Below are 20,162 nucleotides of genomic sequence, written 5' to 3'. Positions count from 1 at the left end.
AGGGGGGAGGGAGCTTCTCAGGGCTGTGTGTGACTGTTGCTGCACTAATTAGACCTTCCCTGTCAGGAGCACCAGAGATGAAATGTTAAAATGAGAGAGGCCATTCAAATTAGTGATGCCAATCTTAAATGCCTCCCTGGACAGAGAGCGAACGTCACTTTCCCCCTGGAGTAACATTTTCCCAGCTCGGCCTGGAGGAGCAGCTGTACTGCTGCTGTGGCACGATGGGAGGGGAGGACGGAGGGAGGTGTTCGCCGAGGGGTGTCGTCATGTTTTGTGTGACAATGTGGCTGCTTTTCAACTTGTCACCGTCTGTCGGGGGGCTCTCGGTGGGCGCAGGGCTTGGACGCCGACAGCCTCCGCGTGGAGCCGCTGGGCGAGGACAGCAGCGGTGCCCTGTACTGGTACTTCTACGGCACACGGATGTACAAGGAGGACCCGGTGCAGGGGAAACCCAACGGAGAGCTGGCTCCAGACAGGTAACAGTCCCCCCTCACCCCATATCCCCCCGTGTCTGGGTGCAGGGGGTGAGGGGGGGCACAGCGCAGCCAGCCTGGCTGGAGGGGACTCCGTCTGACTGCTGTTGTGTCGGGGACGGCAGCGGGGGGGGTCTGAGAGAGGGCTGGGGTGGTTCGGGGCGAGACTGGAGTTGCCAAGCAGACTGCGAGCTGCCCCGTGTCGTGCATTGTGTGGGAGCCAGCCTGCAGCCTTTGTGGCACCAGGAGAGCCTGCTGTGGGAGCGATGCTGCCTGCCCCACCGCATTCCTCCCTGTCTGCCCCGCACCGTGCCGGCGGCTCCCAGATCAGACTCCCAGAGAGTGGGAATCTCTCCTCTCCTCCCTTCCCTGTCCTGTTGCTGCTCTGATTTAATCCCTTCTTTGGTTGGGTTCTAGCAGCTGTTCTGATTTCCCTGCCCTTCTCCCATACTGCCAGCCGCAGTTCCCTTGCTCAGCAGATATTTCATGGTGGTTTTGCCATTTTACAGGGGATGCGGGGGCCAGACGAACACCTCAAATGTTCCTGGCAAAACAGGCAAGAGAAGAGGGCGACCCCCAAAGCGGAAAAAACTACTGGAAGAAAATATGCTGAGGTATGGAAAGGTTGTTCCTGCAATAGACATAAAATACATATGTTCCCAGAGGGAAGTATAATGTACTTCTGGGGTTCCCCCAATAAGTATGTATATATCGTGCAGCCATAATTTCAATGCATCTCTGAAGTGAAGCAAGCTCAGGCTTGGTGGCTGCTTTGATCACTCTCCAAAGAAAATTCTGACTGAGCTGGAAGCGAAGTTGGGTGAAAGAGTGGGTATCAGTCTTCCAACTGCCTCACTGCGGATGCAGTTCCCCGGTGCAGCGCTAAGGGATATGCTCCTGATAAAGAAGGCTTTCACCGGATAGCGCTTGAAGCCAAAAATCCTGGCCACTTGAGTCAGTATAGATTCTGGGTTGTTTCCCATAAGAACTGAAATACAGTCCTTGCCCAACTCCAGCCTGCACATTTCACTTCTTAGAATTTTATAAGGCTATGATAAATATATATGTCAATATATATATTGAACATGTGTTCTTCATGCTGTTTTTTTCCATGGCTTTGCTGTGTATTTGATCATTGCTGCATCCCCCATTCCTCTCCTCATAAGCACCTACATTTTGATGATGGGAAGTAATGTATTTATTGTATCACTCCTCTTTCTTTTTTTGTAGGGAGAAGGCAGAAGAGAACTTGCTAATCCGTGAGACTCAGATAAGAAATGGTAAAGAGATTTTGCCGGGTCAGGGTTGATACCATCAGCTAACACCACTCTTAAATTATCAAAGTCCAGAGAAATGCCTTTCTCCGGAAAGGGAGAGTCTTTCTGCTGGTGGTTGGGGCTGAGTTTGGAAGGAGGGGTTGGCGTCAGAGGCTTCCTTGCAGCTGGGAGCCTGGGCACCTGTGGGCTTCCTATCTTATCATGGATTAGTTTGGGATGAAGAAATGTAATGTATTGGATTACAGTAGGCCTTGGGGGCCCAACTACTCACTGAAGTTGATGGAAATGGGCCGTGAATGGCCCTTGCTCCTCCAGGGATGAGGTGAACACAAGCCCATGTTTGTAGTGAGTGCATTTTTTTCCGACTGGGAAGAGTGTGGGCTGAGTGATGCCAAGATAGGGAAGGAAGACCATTTTTGATTCTCCTCACCTCTCCTTCCCAGTGATCACTGGGTGACTGAACACTGTGAATGATGGCTTGGGGATACCCACCTAAGGGTTACCGAGGAAAGCAGAGAAAGAGAGTTGGCAACATAACGGGAATCTGAGTCTGAGGGGCCTGGGACTCGCTTCTCATACATGAGGATGCATTGGCTTCCACATAACGCTGAGGTTCAGCCCGCAATTCCTTTCCTGTGCCTCCTTCCCTACGCCCTTTCTCTTCCTAGCAGCTGCTCCAGAGCTGGGCAGCAAAACAGGAGCAGAGTGAGTGAGGGGCTGAGGATTTTATCAGATCATTCACCATCTCAGTTACCAGTCCGCAGTATGTTAACTGGAGCCGAAGCCAAGGGCAGGTTAAGCTGTATGCTGGCCTGTGACCTGGAGCTGGCCTGTGCTTGCTCTGGGCCACTACCCCGGCACGGAGGTTGCCAATGAGAGGGGATGTGGCTGGAAGGAGGCTGCAGCTCTCCAGCCTTCCTGGGGCAACCTGAGAGCTCATGTGCTGGAGCTGCTGGCAGCTCAAATCCACAAAAGGGTCAGGGTCAGAGAGAAAAGGGCTCTGGCTTTTGCTTCTTTATATTTTTCATAGTTAATTTGCTTGAAAACGTGGTGAGAAGCTATGTGACATCTGCCAGTGGGGGTGCTGACCCTTGCTTTCTTTCCAGTAGCCTGTGGTTAGCTCTAGAAAAGTGTAGAGGGAGCTGAGAACCCCTCAGTCTGAAGGGATTTGAACCAACATCTTCCCCCTCCCCAAAAATGGGCCACAACCTTTTTTGCTTACAGAGCGTCCCAGGGCAAAAGCATGCAAGTTGCAACCCATGAGGCTTCTCCGCTCTGTGTAAACATTTGCGGAGCAGGAACCACATTCCCCCTCTCCAGGTGGGTGTTCCAACCACCACACGAGAGAGTCCTTCCTCCGCAATTAATATTCAAATGTTTCACACAAGGCGGAACAGTTCAGAGTGTCTTGATAGTTGGGACATGCTTCAGAGCAGTGGGAGATCTGCCTCAGATCCCACTCTGGATGGAGCAGGGATGGGATGTGAACTTTTGGAACTTCCCCCTCATCTGGCAGCCCGATGAAGCCCATCCTTCACTTCCTCTTCTGCTCTTTCAAGTGCCTGCAAACAAAATGTTTCATTTGGGGAGAACAGGAGGTTTTATTCACCGCAGCAAAGGTTTTCAGTGCTAAAAAAAAAAAATTAAAAAAAAAAAAAATTGGCTTATTTCAAATAACATTAATTTTCAATGTTTTTATTCTGCTGCCAGACTGAATCAGACATTTGCATTACCCTATGTCCTGCTCTGGCTGACAGCCTCCATTACAAGAAACAAATTAAATCCTTCTCTCTGGTCCATCATAACTGGAATGGAGGCTTGCTACAGGGGTGTCACGCTACCCATGTGTTGCAAAGCGCCACCATTACTTCTTTACCTGTGTACTTCCTTTGTGTCTTGGCATCCCCCTCGGTGTCACATGGGGAGTCAGCAGTGCTGCTGGTGGATCAAGAGAGCTTTGGATCTACATGAAGAACATGTTTCTCATAGCAGCGGCCATTGGCCATATCTGTTGCTCTTGCCAAGCCCTGAGGAGAGCAGAAGGGATAAAGAAAAGTTGTTAGTCATAACTGCTGTGGAGATAACATCCTTTCATGTTGTTGAAGGGTCCCAAGGGCCTGGCCGTGGGACATGGTGGCTGCTGTGTCAGACGGAAGAGGAGTGGAGGCAGGTCACAGAGAGCTTCAGAGAGAGGACTTCCCTTAGAGAGCGGCAGCTCTACAAACTCTTGAGTGAAGACTTCCTGCCGGAGATCTGCAACATGATTGCGCAGAAGGTGAGGAGACATGACATCCTGTTTACCTCTCTTTGACCGCTTCCAAGAGCATGGACGTTTGCTGATGGAAGGAGAGCTAAATCCAAGCAGTCTGTCACCCCGTCCTGCTCCCCCCAGGTCCAGTCTGCAAGTGTTGTGGACGTGGGGGCTCTTCAGCTTGTGTATGGGGAGAAAGACTCTCCCCCATGGAGCGGCAGGGCTAGGGTCGATAATTAAGGATCTGGTTCATGGTTGCACAGCAGTGTAGGTAGGATGTCTGAAGGGGTTACTGTCTTCAGCCAACTTCTGTGTCCCTTTTCTGCTAGCAGGGAATCTCTGTCTGCTTTCAAACTGTGGTGATTTACAGCCTAGCTCTTCTATGCAAACTGCCTCTGATTCCACTTTTACTGCCGTTTCGCAGCCGGCTCTGCTGAAGGGGCAGTGGCTGCTTCAGCTGTCCTAGCTAAGTCCTCTTCAGCTGCTACCTCAGAGCTCTGAAACTCCGAAGGGTATTGTCTGTCAACTGAATGTTTTCAGGTGGGACAGATTTGGAACAGGATCCTTCGGCTAGATGGCTTTGTAAAATGTACTCTGCAATCAGCATAATGTTCTTGGATTGAGTTCAGTTTGCTTGTTTGCGACCCTTGTAAAGCTAACAGGGATTTCATGGTCACTTCTAACCCCCAGAGTTTCTCCTGCCACTATCTCTGATGTGCCCTAATTTCCTCCACTCTCTTTTTCCTTCCCTCAACTCTCAACCCTGTTTCAGGAGAAGCGTCTGCAGCGGACAGAGTTTTCTCCCAGGTGGATGTCTGACCATCAGCCCATCAAACCAATCAAGCAGGAGGTGAGGGGGGGAGTGCGAGGGGGAGGACGATGGAGGGAGGTGAGAGCAGATGCCTCCTGGGGGAAAAAAAATAAACCGCAGCATCGCTATTCAGTGGGAAGGAATCAGTTTGAAAGTGCTTGTGCTGAAAGAGAGATGGGTGGTAATGCCCGTCAAAGGCAGGCTGACACTCAGGGTTTCTATGGCGAGCAGGGAGGTGCTGCCCTCTGCATCGCAGAGGTAACTGGCCTCGCTGCCGCCGCAGACTCCAGTGCAGCTGCATATGGAAATCTGCGCTCAGTCTGGGGAATTCCACTTCAATGAAAGTGCTGGCACATTCGAGGCAGTTCAAAGAAAAGTTGAAGAAGGATGAGAGAGCTAGAAGAACCGGCTTACAAAGGGAAATGACAGAAATTCAGCCAAGGGGAAAACGTGAGGCTGCAAACACATGAGGGTATAGATAGCGCAGAGGGAGAGAAGAATGACTGATGCAGTATGGAGCTGAGCTAGGAGGGGGTCAGCTGGAAATGGAAGTCACAATTTAGGCTGCTTAAAGAAATGCTTATCAAACTGCAGCCTTGTCGACTGAAACGGCTCTTTCCATGCCTCTTCACCCTCATCTCCTCTCCACCCCGTCAGCGTAACAGCACTGCTGCTTGTGGGTCTGTGCAGTGAACCAAACCCGGGAAAATGACTAGAGTTAAATATAACCTTTTTCTTTGGTCAGGGTTATTTTTAACAAAAGATCAGCTTTCCGATCCAGTTCACCACACAGCCCCCAACAGTCACGTTGGCACAGCCAGAGGCACGGTATGGTGGAGATGGGGGGTCTTTGAACTGGCAATTGCTACCCAAAGCAATCGGTCAGGCAACACGGGATTAGCTTTGGAGGAAAAAATGGGTTTGATTCTATCAGGCCGTGGCATAATCTCTTGCTGTAGATGTAATGAAAATGTAGTTACCTGGTGTTTTGTCAAACCCTTGGAAATTAAACTGCAGGGAATATTCTACATGAGACAGGGTCAGGGGTTCCCACAAAACAAAGGAGAAAGTACAGTTGTCTGCAATAAATATAATTACTTAGAACAGATAAATAAAAGGAAGGAAGAACCTCTCATCATGCTGCAGATGAAAGCCTGCCGAGAGGAAAATAAGACCCCAGCAATGGTCAGTTTGGGGATAGAATTGCTCTCTGCAAAGCCCACCATGCAGGAAGCACAGGGACACGTGTTTGTTCACAGGCAACAGAAATCCCAGAGGAGGTGGGGAGTGGGAAACACATGGAGCCTGAATGATGCTAATCAGTACCGCAGGTGCTCCAGGTCTGCGGCAGCAGAGGGCTGTTAATTGCTGCCTGTGGGCCAGTGAAACGTTTCCAGCGAGTGGGGGGCCCTCCCAGCACCCGCTGTGCTGAGGCATGGGGAGCCAGCCAGCATGAGCGTGGGGACGCTGGCAGTGGCTCCCCAGCAGGACGTGGCAGTCATCCCTGTCACAGGGGAGCCAGGGAAGGTGCCAGCATGTCTGATGGCTTGTTTGCCGAGTGAGGAGTGGGCAGCAGGCGAGTCTGGGGGAGAAAACTTCAGCCCGGTGCAGAGGTGACCCCTTCCTCTCGGCTCCGCGAGCTGGATGCCGCATAGGTCCGAGATATAACTTCTCTGTAGGTTCCTAATCCTGCGGAGGATTTCTCAACAGGTGGTTCAGATTAGCTCCTCATTAAAGAGCCGCCTGAGCAGCACCCTCATTAGGGCAGCGCCGTGGAAACTGGAGCAGGGAAGGTTTGGAGGGCGAGGGGCCGGGGCGCCCGGGGCATCCGCGCCTCCTGGCCTCTTGCTCCTGAAGCCCGATACCCGCTGTCTGGAGAGCAAAGCAAAAGGCAGAAGTTTGACCCTTTTGGGGTCCCGGGGGGAGAAGGCAGTGATGTTGTGTCCTGGAGTGCTCTCTGGCGGAGGGAAGGAGGTGGTGATGCCACGGTCACAGATGCAAGGAGTGGTTTTTATCCTTCAAGTGGGGAGGAAGCTGAAGAAATGTCTCTTTGCCACCTCTTTGGTTAGGAAGGAAGTTTGTGTTTGGTTCATGTTCTTATTGTCCCAATAGGCATCTGCTTCCATCACATCTAGCAGGAGTTTGTGCTTGCTGACTTTTTTAACTGAGTTGAGAACCCTCATCCTCTATAGGTTTAAGTGGGATGCCAGGCAGTTGTTATCTCTGAAAATCACATTATTTCTATGTCTGAAGCATCTCAAAAAGCCTGTGTCAGCATTGCCGCTGCCCTGCAAGCACTGCAGGGAGAGAGTGCCATTGTCGTGGGCACCTGCTGCAGTCCTTGGTGGTTACTGCACTGCGCTTGTGCTTTCTGCTTTTCCCTTGTCTTATCTTTCTGGATCTGCTAGGATGATATCCTCTCCTTTGCTTCAAATTGTCCCGTTGCTTTGTTGATGCCGTATTTGTGGTGAGTTGATGGGGAACGTGCTGTGGATTCTGTGTTGCGCCATTCCAGTACAAGGTGTTGAATGCGCCCAGCAGGCTTGGAGAGGTCCTGGTGTGAGCACTGTGGCTTGGATGTTGTGTACCTGTTTCTGTAGGACATGAATGATGGAAGCTGTATGAATCCAGGGAAGGGGAAGGACTAACCTGTGCACCAACCATTGAAGAAATTAGTGTGGCACGCCAGTCTGGCTTAGATCTATGGGCTGGAGAATCGAAAGGCTGATGGTCACATCCTCAATAAAATATCCTGGTGTACCAACTTCTGGTGGCTGGTTTCTGCTCACCTCTTTCTCTTCCTAATTGCTGCAGAACCTGACTCTTGATTCCTACTGCAATTTGAAGATTAATCAAGAAAGTTGAGGGAAAACTGACAATGGTCAAGATCTGGCCTGAAAGGAAGTAGTTTGCAGTGCATGAGTAGGAAATCAGGTGGCAGAGCAATTAAGAGAAATGGATATGAAAAGAATCGGAAGTGGAAATGTAGAACCTGATTCTGTACATTCTTAACCTCTTGTACTTGGCATAGCAGTTTCAGTTCTGGGCATTCTGGTGTTTGGATATTGATCAATTGGAGGAAAGATCTGAGAGAGATAACTGGAATAATTAGGGAGCTGGAAGAATTGCTTTATAAGGAAACATTTAACCTAATTACAGAAACACAGGAGTTTTATCTAAGTGTCTGAGAAAGCCCATAAAGGCTGGAATGTGGCTGAAGAAGAGGAGAATTTATGCTTGCCCAGAAGAGCGTAACTAGAAATAATTGGATGGAATGAGGGGATGAGAAATTAACTCTAGACCAAATGTGAGGAGAAGCTGGCTGATCTAAAAGGTGTGTGGACTCATGGGATGGTTTCCCTAGGAAAGCAATAGAAGAGTGAAATACTAGTATTTGTCAAAGATCTGAAGAAGAAAAAAATACATGGGCAGAGTTCCCTTGTGCTATTTGGGTTTGCCTAAAAAGGACCAGCACACAATAAGTGCTTTTCTGTCCACTGTGTCCCAAAATGCAGGATGTCCCTAATGTCATCAGGGGTCCCATCATGCTTTTTTGGACACTTCTCTGTGGCTTTTGGTGGTTGAAACGTAGTTGTCTTAGCATATTGTTGCTGCTGGAGACAGGGAGATAATACATGATGCTCATCCACGGAGAGCTGCAGGGGGAGATTGTAGGGCAGTGCTGTGTACAGGAAGGGGAGGCAGAGGGGGAATGATGGTACAGTGAAACCAGGCAGCATCTCTAGGCATTTATCGAAACACTCCAAGGTGCTGCTTTTATGGAATGAAACAAGGACAAAATAGTAATCATGGTGCCAGATTTTTTTTCTGGGGATTAATAATGGGCCTGGAGAAGTTGATGGTCTGAGCAGCAGTCGAGGGACTCCAGCTGATTGCTAATCCTCAGGAAATGCCTTCTGCCTCAGTGATGGTTGCTGGTTATTCCCTGGAAATGAAGGTGGAGAAAACTGTATGCACATTGTTCTTTTCTGGTCGATACTCCCTGCTGATAAGGCATGCGTACCTTGGTCTTGCAGAAGTCAAAGAGGGAGTGGCTGGTGGATGACCAATTCATTTGTCTTATAATTAGATTAATCTAATAAAGGTAATACCACACTGCCGGATACACATCTGGCACTTTACTGGAGAAATAGGAGCAGGTGATCCCTGGTGTGGGAAGCCTGCAGTCTAAGTGGGGTCACACAGAGCCTTGCGGGCTGCTGGCAGTGGGGAGGTGAGGAAACATGGCAATAAAGAGCCAGGCATCCTTCAGTGAGAAAACTGGTCAGGGGACCCAGCAGGAAAACTGTCCAAACAAGCAAGCGAGAGCTAGTTCAGGAGAGATTAGCATGCAGAAATATGGTGGCCAGTATTTAAAACAGGAAAGGAAAACACTCCAAATGATACCTCGGTACAAGGCTGTACCAGTGTCTTTTACTATCCTAAGTCCTACATGTTTCATAGCAGAATAGTCCTTTCTACTCATGCTGGCAGCTCAAGACTCCACTATCTGGAAGGGATAGAGGTGTTCTGTGGGAGTGTCAACAGCCCGAATCCTTTGCCCAGAAGGGAAATCCACATGGTGCGATCCTGGCAGAGCAGCAGTTTGTCTAACCCCTCACTTCTCCTTCCTTTTTCCCTGCCTCAGTAGGGTTTCATCGCTTGACAACTAACTTTTCTTTACATGTTGCTTTTCATCTGAGAATTCATATATACAAATGCTTTTTTTTTTCTTATTTTTTCCTCAGCCATTCATTATAGGTCTGCTTTAATACTTGCTCAAAGTAAATCTGCCTCTGCTCAGACTTGCATAAGCCAGTGCGTTACATTTTTTTGGTGCATCATTTTGTCGCAGGTAAACCCGAACGTGCTGAGTTCAGTGGAGAAGCAGAGGCGCAGGGAGGAAGAAGAGGAGCGCCAAATCCTTATAGCGGTGCAGAAGAGGGAGCAGGAACAGCTGCTGAAGGAGGAGAGGAAGAGAGAGATGGAGGAGAAGGTCAAAGCGGTGGAAGGTACGTGTGGCCAGTGTGAAGCAGTGGAAGCTGTCAAAGCTGAGACTGAGATCTGCCATTTCCATTCCTCCCCTGCCAGACATGCTAACGGGAATATCTTTTCTTGCACTTACCTCAATAAATTGGCTTGGCTGTAGTTTCTTTTACTTTGTCCACCTCTCTCAGTGCTGGTAGCTATTCTCTAGAGCACCCTTCAGCTGTGTTTTCTTCCTCAAATCAGTTATTTTCTCCCTTGCCCCAGCTGTATTTTTCTCCTGCCATTTATGGTGTTCCTCAGTTCTCTTCTTCTGCCTCTCCACTTGCCTCCTCATTAATTTCCCTGTGTGCAGGATTAACTGGGTTTGCTCTTGCTGAATAGCATTTGGCCCTTTTGGCCTAATCCGTGATAAGAGTCCTTTTGCAGAGAAAGGGAAGGGGACAACATGGGAGGAGCAGAAGTAATATTTTTGTATTGCTAGTGGCCTCATCAGTTGGAGAGCTAAAATGAGGGACCAGGCTAAATAGAGCACCAGAGGTGGCAGTTTCAGGTGTTGGTCTTGTTTTTGCGTGGTTTTGAATTAAATGCTGACTTAAGCTGTTTTGCAAGAAACGACTGTTGTGTTTAATATATCGGATGGAGGCACAGACAGCAGGTGTTCAAATAGTACACATGATGTCTAAGAGCAGGCTCATTTCTGACCGCTTTCTCTCTGTCAGCCTCTCTAATGGGGATTCTTTTATACGCTGCTTTTGCCACAGTGGCTGGCTGGGCTGTCGCAGTTCCAGGGAAACACTGAGCATCTTCACAAAACTGTTCTGGTAAAATGTGGTGATATCAGTATCATGAATCCTTAAATGGATAAAGAATCAGAAAAGGAAAAAATATTAAGTCCATGTAAGCCTTGTAAACTTTCCAAGATGAAACAGTTTGCTACCAGATGTTGGGTAGCAGACCAGATGTTATCTAAGAATAGTTTATTTTACTTGCTTACCTTCCTAACCTTTAGAAAATCCAATTACTTGCTTGGCCTTCATATATTCCTGGTTGCCAGTCCTGGCTAATCCGGTGCTTTAAACTCAGAATCATCCAGCTTCCAGATCTGCCACAGATATCTGTTTCACCTTGGCAAATTGCATATTCCGTGTGCTTTAATTCTCCATCTCTATGGACAAAATTAGTCTTGAAGTTCCAGAAAAACCTGTGAAGATAAATGTAGTATTCAAGGTTGCTCAGGTGTTGTTTTGGTGCAAGCCATATCCTTTTCTGGGTTAAGACAATCACATCAGCTGATGAAAATGCACCAGAGCCACTGAAAGAAACTGACATGGGGTTGAGCAGTAAACTGTTTTAAGACAATTGGGCATACATTTGTGCTTTTCTTGGCAGAGATGCTTTTATTTTGTTTGTGTGGTTTCTTTCCATTCAGTTTAAACTCATCCTTAGTCAGTTTAAGCCAAATCAGGAGAAGTCTCCTTTTAAGTTGGTGCAAAAGATGTTTGGAAAGGTTATTGACATGTCTGACGTTCAGTTAAATCACTGCAGTACTTTTAATCCCTAGAAACAGCAGATATCCAGGTGAAACTTGGGCTTCTTAACCATCTTTCCTTATTGTCAAGCACACCCTCGATTAGCAATTTACTTTCATGAGAGTTCTTAAAATGGACAGAAACTGATTTGAAAATGAAGTAATTTGTTTTGTTTGGTTCCCACTTGTAAAAAACCGGACAGATTTTATGGCAACAAAGACTTTCTTGTATTTTGTAGTCCATTTGGGATTTAACATGAATTTGGGTTCAGTTTTGGGCCCCTCATCATAAGAAAGCCATTGAAATACTGGAGAAAGTGCAGAGGAGGGTGATGAAGCTGGTGAGGGGCCTGGAGCACAAGTCTTATGAGCAGCAGCTGAGGGAACTGGGGCTGTTTAGCCTGGAGAAGAGGAGTCTGAGGAGAGACCTGATCGCTGTCTATAACCACCTGAAAGGAGGTTGTAGCATGGAGGGTGTTGGTCTCTTCTCTGGAGTAGCAAGTGGTAGGACAGGAGGGAATGGCCTCAAGTGTGTCAGGGGTGGTTCAGATTGGATGTTAGGAAAAATTATTCATGGAAAGGGTTGTTAGGCATTGCACCAGGCTGCTCAGGGAAGTGGTGGAGTCACCATCCCTGGAGGTGTTTAAAAGTCATTTAGATAAGGTTCTTAGGAACATGGTTTAGTGCTAGATTTAGGTTATGGTTGGACTCAACAATCCTGAGGGTCTTTTCCAACTGAAATGATTCTATGATTCTATGAGGTGATATGAAACAGGATGGAATATCTGCTCTGAACTTCATCAGCATTTCTTCTGCTTCTCGGTTTTGGACTGTGTGCCTGTTTTTAGATCACGTTCCTGTTTCCAGTCTGGGATTTCACTTCCGCCCATCCCAACACATGCCCAGGTAGCAAGTTTCCTGATGAGCCCATCTGTATGTTCCTGAATTTATGAGTTAAAGCAGCTTTCTAGATTTCTACTACAACAGCAGGTTAGAGTTTCCCAGTTCTCTTCCCAGATGCTCTTCCAACATTATGACTTGCACACATAACTGTTTGAGGTACTTTTTAGGGCATGGGTTAGATTTTGAAAGATGGTGGGTAGGATTCAGCCCATGCCAACAGCATGACAGTGAGCTCTGCCAGTGATCTTTAACATGCTATATGAATCACTTGCTGTGGTAGGTAGAGGGACCTTCCATTAACCCTGATTGAGCTCCAGTCTGGTAGTGCTTCCTGATTCCTGTCAGTTTACCAGGTCAGGGCCTCAGCAGGCCTTGATGGATTTCTAAAATCTGCATCACCTTGCTTCTTGGTCACTGTTGCCATGAGGTTTTCCTTTTGCTGCCCAAATCATCACCACATTCTCAGCTTTCCCACTCAGATGACATTATTATGGATGTCTAAGTGAAGCTAATTTTACAAAAGAAGCATACAGTACTGAACTGTGCTTGGACAGACTGCTAACTCTAGTTTGATGTTGGACTTCTCACGACTAAATGTTATAGTAGATACTGATAGATTCTGTAGCACATATCAAATGCAAGTCTTGTCCTCCCAACTTCAGTGCTACCCAGAGCCTTCTAAAGGGAAATTTGGACTGTCTTTTAACAGTTTTTGACATACCTGGCCATAGAATGCCCTGGAAATCACAGAATCAAAGAATGTTAGGGATTGGAAGGGACCTCGAGTTATTCCTAGTTTTCTGGTGTCCTCAACCCGCATTCCAATTTTGGTTTTGACTGATAGAATAAGACAGTAAATGAATACTCTTCCACCAGAGCTGGTGCTTCTTGAATCGTTGGCATTTTCCAGAGATGGAGCCTCTGCTAAAGGGTATTAGCCAAGTTTTCCTCATCTTTCACTCTGGGTGTTCCTCTACTGTGACATTCTCTTTGAACATTACTTTCACAGAATTCTGCTCCTACAGAAACTCGGTACAACCGCAGGTGTTTAGCAAGTCAGATGAATTCAGATTTCCTATAAGAAAAAGGAAATGAGGTTCATAAGAGCCCATAAACTTTCTATTATGAAACAATCTGTTAGCCAGCTGTCTGGTTGCAAACCACAGGTTATATTACCAGCATTGCTTCTTCCTGTCTCTCACCTCTTAAACTAAAGCTGTCCCAGTGGACCTCCTGTGTGGCAGCTTGCTCCCTCTGGCTGCTGACCATGAAGGCCTACCTGAACAATCTTCCCAAAGCTGGCTGTGGTGGTGGAGGATATCAATGACCCCACAATGACCCCAGTTACTCATCTGACAGAACCTCAGCATTTCTCTTCATCCACTTCAGTGCAAAACCAGCTTTTTGCCTTCACCTGGCTGAGGTGAAGCATTTGAAGGGATGGTAACTTAATAAGCCAGCTCTTTCCATATTGCTGATCTATGCCTAGATCAGTGTGTTGAACTTTTCTCTTCGTACCACACCGTGGTCAGGAATTTGTCTGGAAGCTGGCTAGGGCAGCATTTGTATCACAGTAATGCTTCAAAATCAGTGATAGTAAAGTCAAGGGGAAAAGAAGATATGTGCTGATGGTGCGCTGTATTTCCACCTTCTCTGCTCCTGTGCTGCTGTCACATTTCCTGAAAGAACACCAACAATTCACTGGAGTTCTAGAGAGTTGCAGGAGCTGCCTTTGTTTTCCCTGCAGGATCTTGTTGACAGGGAGTGCTGAATGGTTTTTCACCTCTCTCCCCACTTTACTGCAGAACGAGCCAGGAGGAGGAAGCTTCGTGAAGAGCGGGCCTGGCTGCTGGCGCAAGGGAAAGAGCTCCCCCCTGAGCTTTCCCACTTGGATCCCAGTTCTCCTGCCAGGGAAGAGCGAAGAACCAAGGACCTGTGAGTATGCAACTGGGCATGCAGCTTGTGGGTGCATCAAAGCTTAGGTAGGGGTACAGGGAGGAGAGGAGTGTGGTCATTCACAGGAACGAGGAGGGAGAAGCAAGGCTGGAGAACAGCAAGGAGTAAGATGAGACACATCTGGATTTGGTGCACACTAGAGGATTGTTTGTGATGGGGCCTGATTGTCAGCATTGTGGCACTGTGCATGGGGTGGAAGGGAAGATAAGGTGAGAGAGCATGTCTTACATGTCCTCAGGCTGCATATTCACTGTTGCGTTCCCTGTTACAGCTTTGAACTGGACGATGAGTTCACAGCCATGTACAAAGGTTAGTCCTCCAGCCCCAACTTCTCCTATTGCGTGAAATGCTCCTCTGAGCACGTGTGTGTAACCATTCACCTTTGTTCCTGCCAGTTCTAGATGTGGTAAAGGCTCACAAGGACTCTTGGCCCTTCTTGGAACCCGTTGATGAATCGTATGCTCCCAACTACTACCAGATCATTAAGGTATGGAGGCAGAGTGGTCCAGCCAACTTAGCGGATGCACTTTGTTGACTGCAATGAAGTTTTTGAAAGTGTTTTGAAGTCTTGGGGGCTATGTTACACTCACAGTCAAACTGCGTGACTCCGGTAGTCCCTTCTAGCCTAACAAGTCAAAGAAACCAAAGATGAGAGGCTGTCTCTCAGGAGAGCAGCCTCTGCCCCCATCCCCTCTCTGTGAGGAAGCTGGCTATGCAACTTCATATGCCCCACTATGCTTGCTGTAACTGGAGGGTTTGTTGTGTTTCAGGCCCCTATGGACATCTCTAGCATGGAGAAGAAGTTGAATGGAGGTCAGTACTGCACCAAGGAAGAATTTGTGGGCGATATGAAGACCATGTTCAGGAACTGTCTTAAGTACAATGGTGAAGGAAGTGGTAAGAGCAGTAAGATACTGTTTGTCTCTTTGCAGTGCTCAGTCAAAACAAGCAGTGGTCATCTTCCTACTACATGATTTGTGCTTATTCTCTTTCAGAGTATTTTTGGGAGGCCAGACAAAAGAGTGGGAGCTCCTGAGTAATAAGGCCTGGGGTTTTAATGAGGTTTTTAGGACAGTTTGGTCATGCTGGATTGGGGCATGGCATACTAAGGGACTCCCATGTTGGTAGAAGTCTGTTTCTTTCTGAGCTAATCCCTTTGTTTGCTTGTGTGTGTCTGTGCCACTTTTTCTTGTAATATCTAACACAGACTTTGAAAAGCATTGGAATCTCATTAGCTCTCGGTATCTGTTGAGTAACACTAGAAAGTGAAGAATGAATCAGGCTTGTAATCCTTTGGATGGAAAATGTGATTTTGAGGTTCCTTGGCTATTGAATGAACAACATGAGTCTGCAAATGGGAAAGCCTGGGTTTACTTGCCATACCAATTAAAATTCTGCATGTTCTTAGGTAAGAAATCAGATCACATATGGTGGGTGGTCACTGCAGTCTTTGTCTCACCAGCACCACCTTGAAAGGGAAAGTAGTTAGAGCTACAGGGCTTCTCACTGTGGGCCCCAGGTAAAAGCATTCCTGAGCGCCACTGGGAAAGCTCCGTTTCCCAAGGAACTTCTGGGTTACTTTAGTGGAAACAACTGCAAAGTCATTTGCTTCAAACCCTTGTCATTAACACCTCTTGCATGTCTTTTCCTTCCTATCCACTCCAATGAAAAGTAGGAACCCTACTGAGCAGAACTGTCATGTAGAAATGACACTGGTGTTGGCAATAGCTTTCATGTCAGGGTCAGCAAGAGCTTTAGAAACCATACATGGAAGCATATGTTTGCTGATTTTCCTCTGTCTACAGCAGAGACTTGTTCAAGTTCAAGAAAAACCTCTGAATGTAATCAAATAGCATTGCTGGAAGTTCACATTTTTTCTTCTCTCGGCACTCTGCTGGCTAACTCCGCAGGTCACACATCTCTGCAAGCAGAGGTGGTGCTTCTCCTAATGCAATTCTTGGCACTATGCTGGAACACTGGGTTAGTGCTGACTGTGCAAGCTGTGCTGCTAATGGTACTTTGTCATGCCAGTGTGCCTGTCCTCTGGTGGGGTTGCTGAATGAATCTGATGCTGCATTGCTTATTGACTTTAAGAATGTAAACCAAAGTCAGCTAGTTAAAAATAAAAGTCCTTCCTCAAAGAAACTTCATGGAGGGGAGATGATTTACCTGATGGGGCAAGTCTGATGTTGCTTAATTGTTTCTCTCTATAAGGCTCTGTTCCTGATGTTCTTGAGTGTTTTTTGACTGCAGAATATACCAAGATGGCTTACAACTTGGAGAGGTGTTTCCACCGAGCAATGATGAAGCACTTCCCTGGGGAAGACGGAGACACGGATGATGAATTTTGGATCAGAGAAGATGGGAAACGGGAAAAGAGGAGCCGACGGACTGGCCGCTCCAGCACAGGCAGCGTTTGGACTCGGTCACGAGACTCAGAGGGACCAGGCAAGAGGCAGCAACGCCTGGAAAATGGAGGAAAACCTCCACCGTATCGAGCTACTTCCAGGGCTCCAGCTTCTTCCTCCTCTTCCTCCTCCTTCTCCTCATCCTCTGCAGAGGATCCAAGTGGCAACCCAATACAGCCTCCTCGAGAAGTGGGCCCTTCCAATGGGCGAGGTTTCCCTCGCTCTCTGCAGTACGGTGGCATGCCCAGCTCTGTGCCACATCCCGGCCAGATGGTAAGGAGTGGTTTCTGCTGTTCTTCACCCATCAGGCCTGTGGAGGGAGGGATATAAATGAATGGAATTAAGCTCTCCTGTGAAATCTCTTCAATATGGCAAGAATCCTTTCCCAGAGACTGAGGGTCAGAGCTATGGTTTCTGCAACTGAAACTTTTCAACCCTTAGATTTAAACTGGTACAGTTCAGTCTTACTGGGTGTCCATTTAGCTTTCTAAGGAAACCAGTTTTAAGAGTAGTTGGGGATGGAAAAGTACTTTTGTAACTGGAGGCTGTTCCACGTCACCACCACACTAGCTAGAAACAGTCTCTTAATGTTTTCCATGGTCAGCATGTCCCTGTGTGGGCCTGGGCCAGCCCTTGCTCCCCCAGTTCTCTTCTCTCCTTGGAGAGTTACCCCATTGTGGATGGAAAACAGTCACAGTCCCTTTCTCAGCCTCCAGATTATGATGCTGAACAAGCCAATCTTCTTTTGACTCAATTGTAAACAGATGCCTGGTAACCTTATGCTATCTGTGTACCACTGCATTTGATTCCTTGAGTATTTATAAAAGCAGCAAACGAAACCAAACGCAAGGCCACCCTGGACTGAAGCAGTGACCTCCCTTTAGCCCAGCATTTCTCTCAACACCACTGTTCTGCCTCTCCACTAGGCTCTTCCTCATCCGTCCTTCACTGTCTTCCATTTTAACCAGAGATGTCTTGTGGTGTGCTATATCAGCTGCTCCTTTGAAATCCAGGCTACCCCTCACCCTTTTAGCTAGAGATCAAACGAAATTTTTAGAGTTCTTCTTGTAATGCAAATACTGGGAGACAGTAGGAGAGCTGGAGGCAACAAGTATTTTGAAGGAAATCCAGCACATTCCCCAGTTGTGCTGCTCTCATGCTCTTGTGGTCCACTCCCCTACTTGGAGTGAACCACGGCTCCATCCAGTCTTCTTGGTTGCCCCCAAGGAGTTGGATGGCACCTGAGTGCAGGGACATGGGGCTGGGGTGTAAGGGTGGCTTTGGCAGGTGAGATTTGTCACCTCCTAGGAAAAAAAACGACATGTTTTTCCTGGCATGTGTAAAAAATCTGTCTGCTCATCAATGTGCTTCCTCCAGCCTCATCTTCTCACCTGCAGCAGCTCTGCTGCTTCTCTGTGCTTCACAAATTGTTTTATTTCTCCCTCCCACACCCTTCCCTGTCCCTCAGAGACCAGCCGTGCCAGGAACATTTGGTCCCCTACGTGGATCAGATCCCACAAAACTCTACGGCTCGCCGCGAGTGCCTGAGCCCCATCCTGGAGAACCGGTCCAGCAGCACCAGCACTTTGCCATGCAGGTAAGAAATGTGGCAGGCAAGGGGACATGCAGGTCCCCTCCCCTCCTTGGTGCGATGGCTTTCACCAAGACTCACCCCGTCTCTCTCTCTCCCCTCACCTCCTCTCCAGCCGGCCATGGGACTGAACGAGCACCGCGGGCACAGGCTGGGTGCCCCAGAGAAGCAGACATGTGCAGGAGCGACCCACGTCTCCAGCCTTGGCCCCCGGCCGGGCACCCTGCAGCTGGGGCGTGTCAGTGGCCCCCCACCTGATGCCGTCTACCCACCAGCCCAGTTCCAGCAGGGCTTCCTCCCCCCGAGGCACAATGGGCCCCCTGTGAGGCCGCCAGAGGGCTCCGAGGTCCCCCCGGGGCACATGTACCGGCCCTACAAGTACCTGAACCGTGCGCACCCGGCTCTGTGGAATGGCAGCCATGGCCCTGCCAGCCAGGGTGCCATGGGGCCAGAGGAGAAGTCACCCATGGGGCCGGGGCCATCGCTCCAGCCCCGCGGCATGGGTCATATGATGGACCCCCGGGCCATGAGGCCAACATTGCCTCCCAGCCAGTGGACCGAGCAACCAAATTTCCTACCTCATGGCGTGCCTCCCTCAGGGTATATCAGACCGCCTGGGAAAGCCACCAGCCAGAGGATGCCGCAGCCAACAGCCACTCTTTTCGGGGGACAGCCTCAGGTGCAAAGAGGGTGCCAGGGCGGGGACTCCATGATGGACAGCCCGGAGATGATTGCCATGCAGCAACTGTCCTCCCGTGTCTGCCCGCCGGGTGTGCCTTACCACCCTCGCCAGCCGCCCCCACCGCACCTCCCCGGACCCTTTCCCCAGCTGGCTCATGCTGCTTCCACTGCTGGCGTGCAGCCTCCAAAACCCGTTGTGGGGAATGGGAGCTCGCAGGAGCTGACCGGTCAGACCATGAAGCCAGAGACCAACCAAGGTAACACCTCAAGCACCCACCTGCCAACACGGCAGCCACTACCTGTGGGGTTTGAACTTCCCTGCCTGCATCTGTTACCTGCATCCCCCTGCTCACCTTCCTTTGGCTTGCTACCAGGCATCCCTCCCACCTGCTGCACCTTTTCCCCTGCCAGGGCAGACCCTCTGCCTGCCGGTCCATGCTTGCAAGGAGGGCATGGGGGCACGCCCAGGACAGCTTTGTTGCTTTTGGGCTCCAGCCTCATAGGGTCCCAAACTTAAGTGTTTTGCAGATGCACAAAACCTGTGTCTGCAAATGTGGGTTTGTTTAGATTTGTGCCACTAGAAAAGAGAAAAGTATTCCCTGGCTTACTGGAGTAAATTTTAAACAGTGACTGAGGCTCAGCAACAAAAGTACTGTTTTTTTCTAGGAAATAATTAAATTCTTGATTAAACAGCTGTGGGACACACATTTTTTTAAGTGTGAGGGTTTATTTTTTAAATCTAAATTGGAATATCTTTTCTGCTCAAGCCACTGCTTAGATTTTTCTATGACTGTTTTTCATTGTAGCCTGCCAGGGGTCCCCTATGTTCCAGCTATCCCTGTAAGCTCTCAGTTTACCATTGAGTGCAAATGCAAAACATAGTCTGTAGTGCTTCTAGGGATCACTTGGAGTTAATATAAAAATGGGATCTGCAGAAGGTTTGGTAAGTAAAGGAGATGTCATGTGAATAAAGGGTTTAAATACACTCCTTTGAGTATATGTCAGTACGGCTTCTCCTCTGAAATGCACATGTGTCTCATGAGCTCAACATCTCAAAACCTTCACACAACAGGACTGTCAGAAAGCCACTGAGCAGCTGTGTCTGTTCAGGTGGGGTGGCAGCATGCCATGTGTGCCATCACAAGTTTCTTTCTAGTTGAAATTTCATTCATTTTAGCGGGTAAACCGGAGATCAAAAAAGACCCTTAAAAATAAAACAAACCAAAAGTAGAGATCAAACCCAGAGATCAAAAAAAAATTTTTTTTTCATTAATTCTAGCTGGTAAACTAG

General features: G+C 48.3%; 1 protein-coding gene across 2 annotated transcripts in view; it reads left to right on the top strand.

The window, feature by feature from the left end:
* CECR2 (CECR2 histone acetyl-lysine reader) overlaps positions 1–20,162 on the top strand; it is a 106,396-nt gene that overhangs the window by 74,543 nt on the left and 11,691 nt on the right. Inside the window, exons 4-16 of one of the 2 annotated variants that reach the window (XM_082076230.1) lie at positions 340–479; positions 986–1,090; positions 1,707–1,756; positions 3,859–4,028; positions 4,777–4,854; positions 9,671–9,827; positions 14,041–14,170; positions 14,463–14,500; positions 14,587–14,678; positions 14,962–15,088; positions 16,445–16,872; positions 18,068–18,196; positions 18,306–19,128. In XM_082076230.1, the coding sequence (XP_081932356.1) occupies positions 340–479; positions 986–1,090; positions 1,707–1,756; positions 3,859–4,028; positions 4,777–4,854; positions 9,671–9,827; positions 14,041–14,170; positions 14,463–14,500; positions 14,587–14,678; positions 14,962–15,088; positions 16,445–16,872; positions 18,068–18,196; positions 18,306–19,128 (2,467 nt within the window). The remainder of the gene's footprint in view (positions 1–339; positions 480–985; positions 1,091–1,706; positions 1,757–3,858; positions 4,029–4,776; positions 4,855–9,670; positions 9,828–14,040; positions 14,171–14,462; positions 14,501–14,586; positions 14,679–14,961; positions 15,089–16,444; positions 16,873–18,067; positions 18,197–18,305; positions 19,129–20,162) is intronic. The other variant, XM_082076231.1, reaches the window with a different exon arrangement.

Source organism: Streptopelia decaocto, assembly GCF_964273445.1.
Source record: "Streptopelia decaocto genome assembly, chromosome: 1".
In the NCBI taxonomy this organism is placed as follows: Eukaryota; Metazoa; Chordata; class Aves; order Columbiformes; family Columbidae; genus Streptopelia; species Streptopelia decaocto.
The sequence above is the reverse complement of the archived record's forward strand: the minus strand, read 5'-3'. Positions and strand labels throughout refer to the sequence as shown.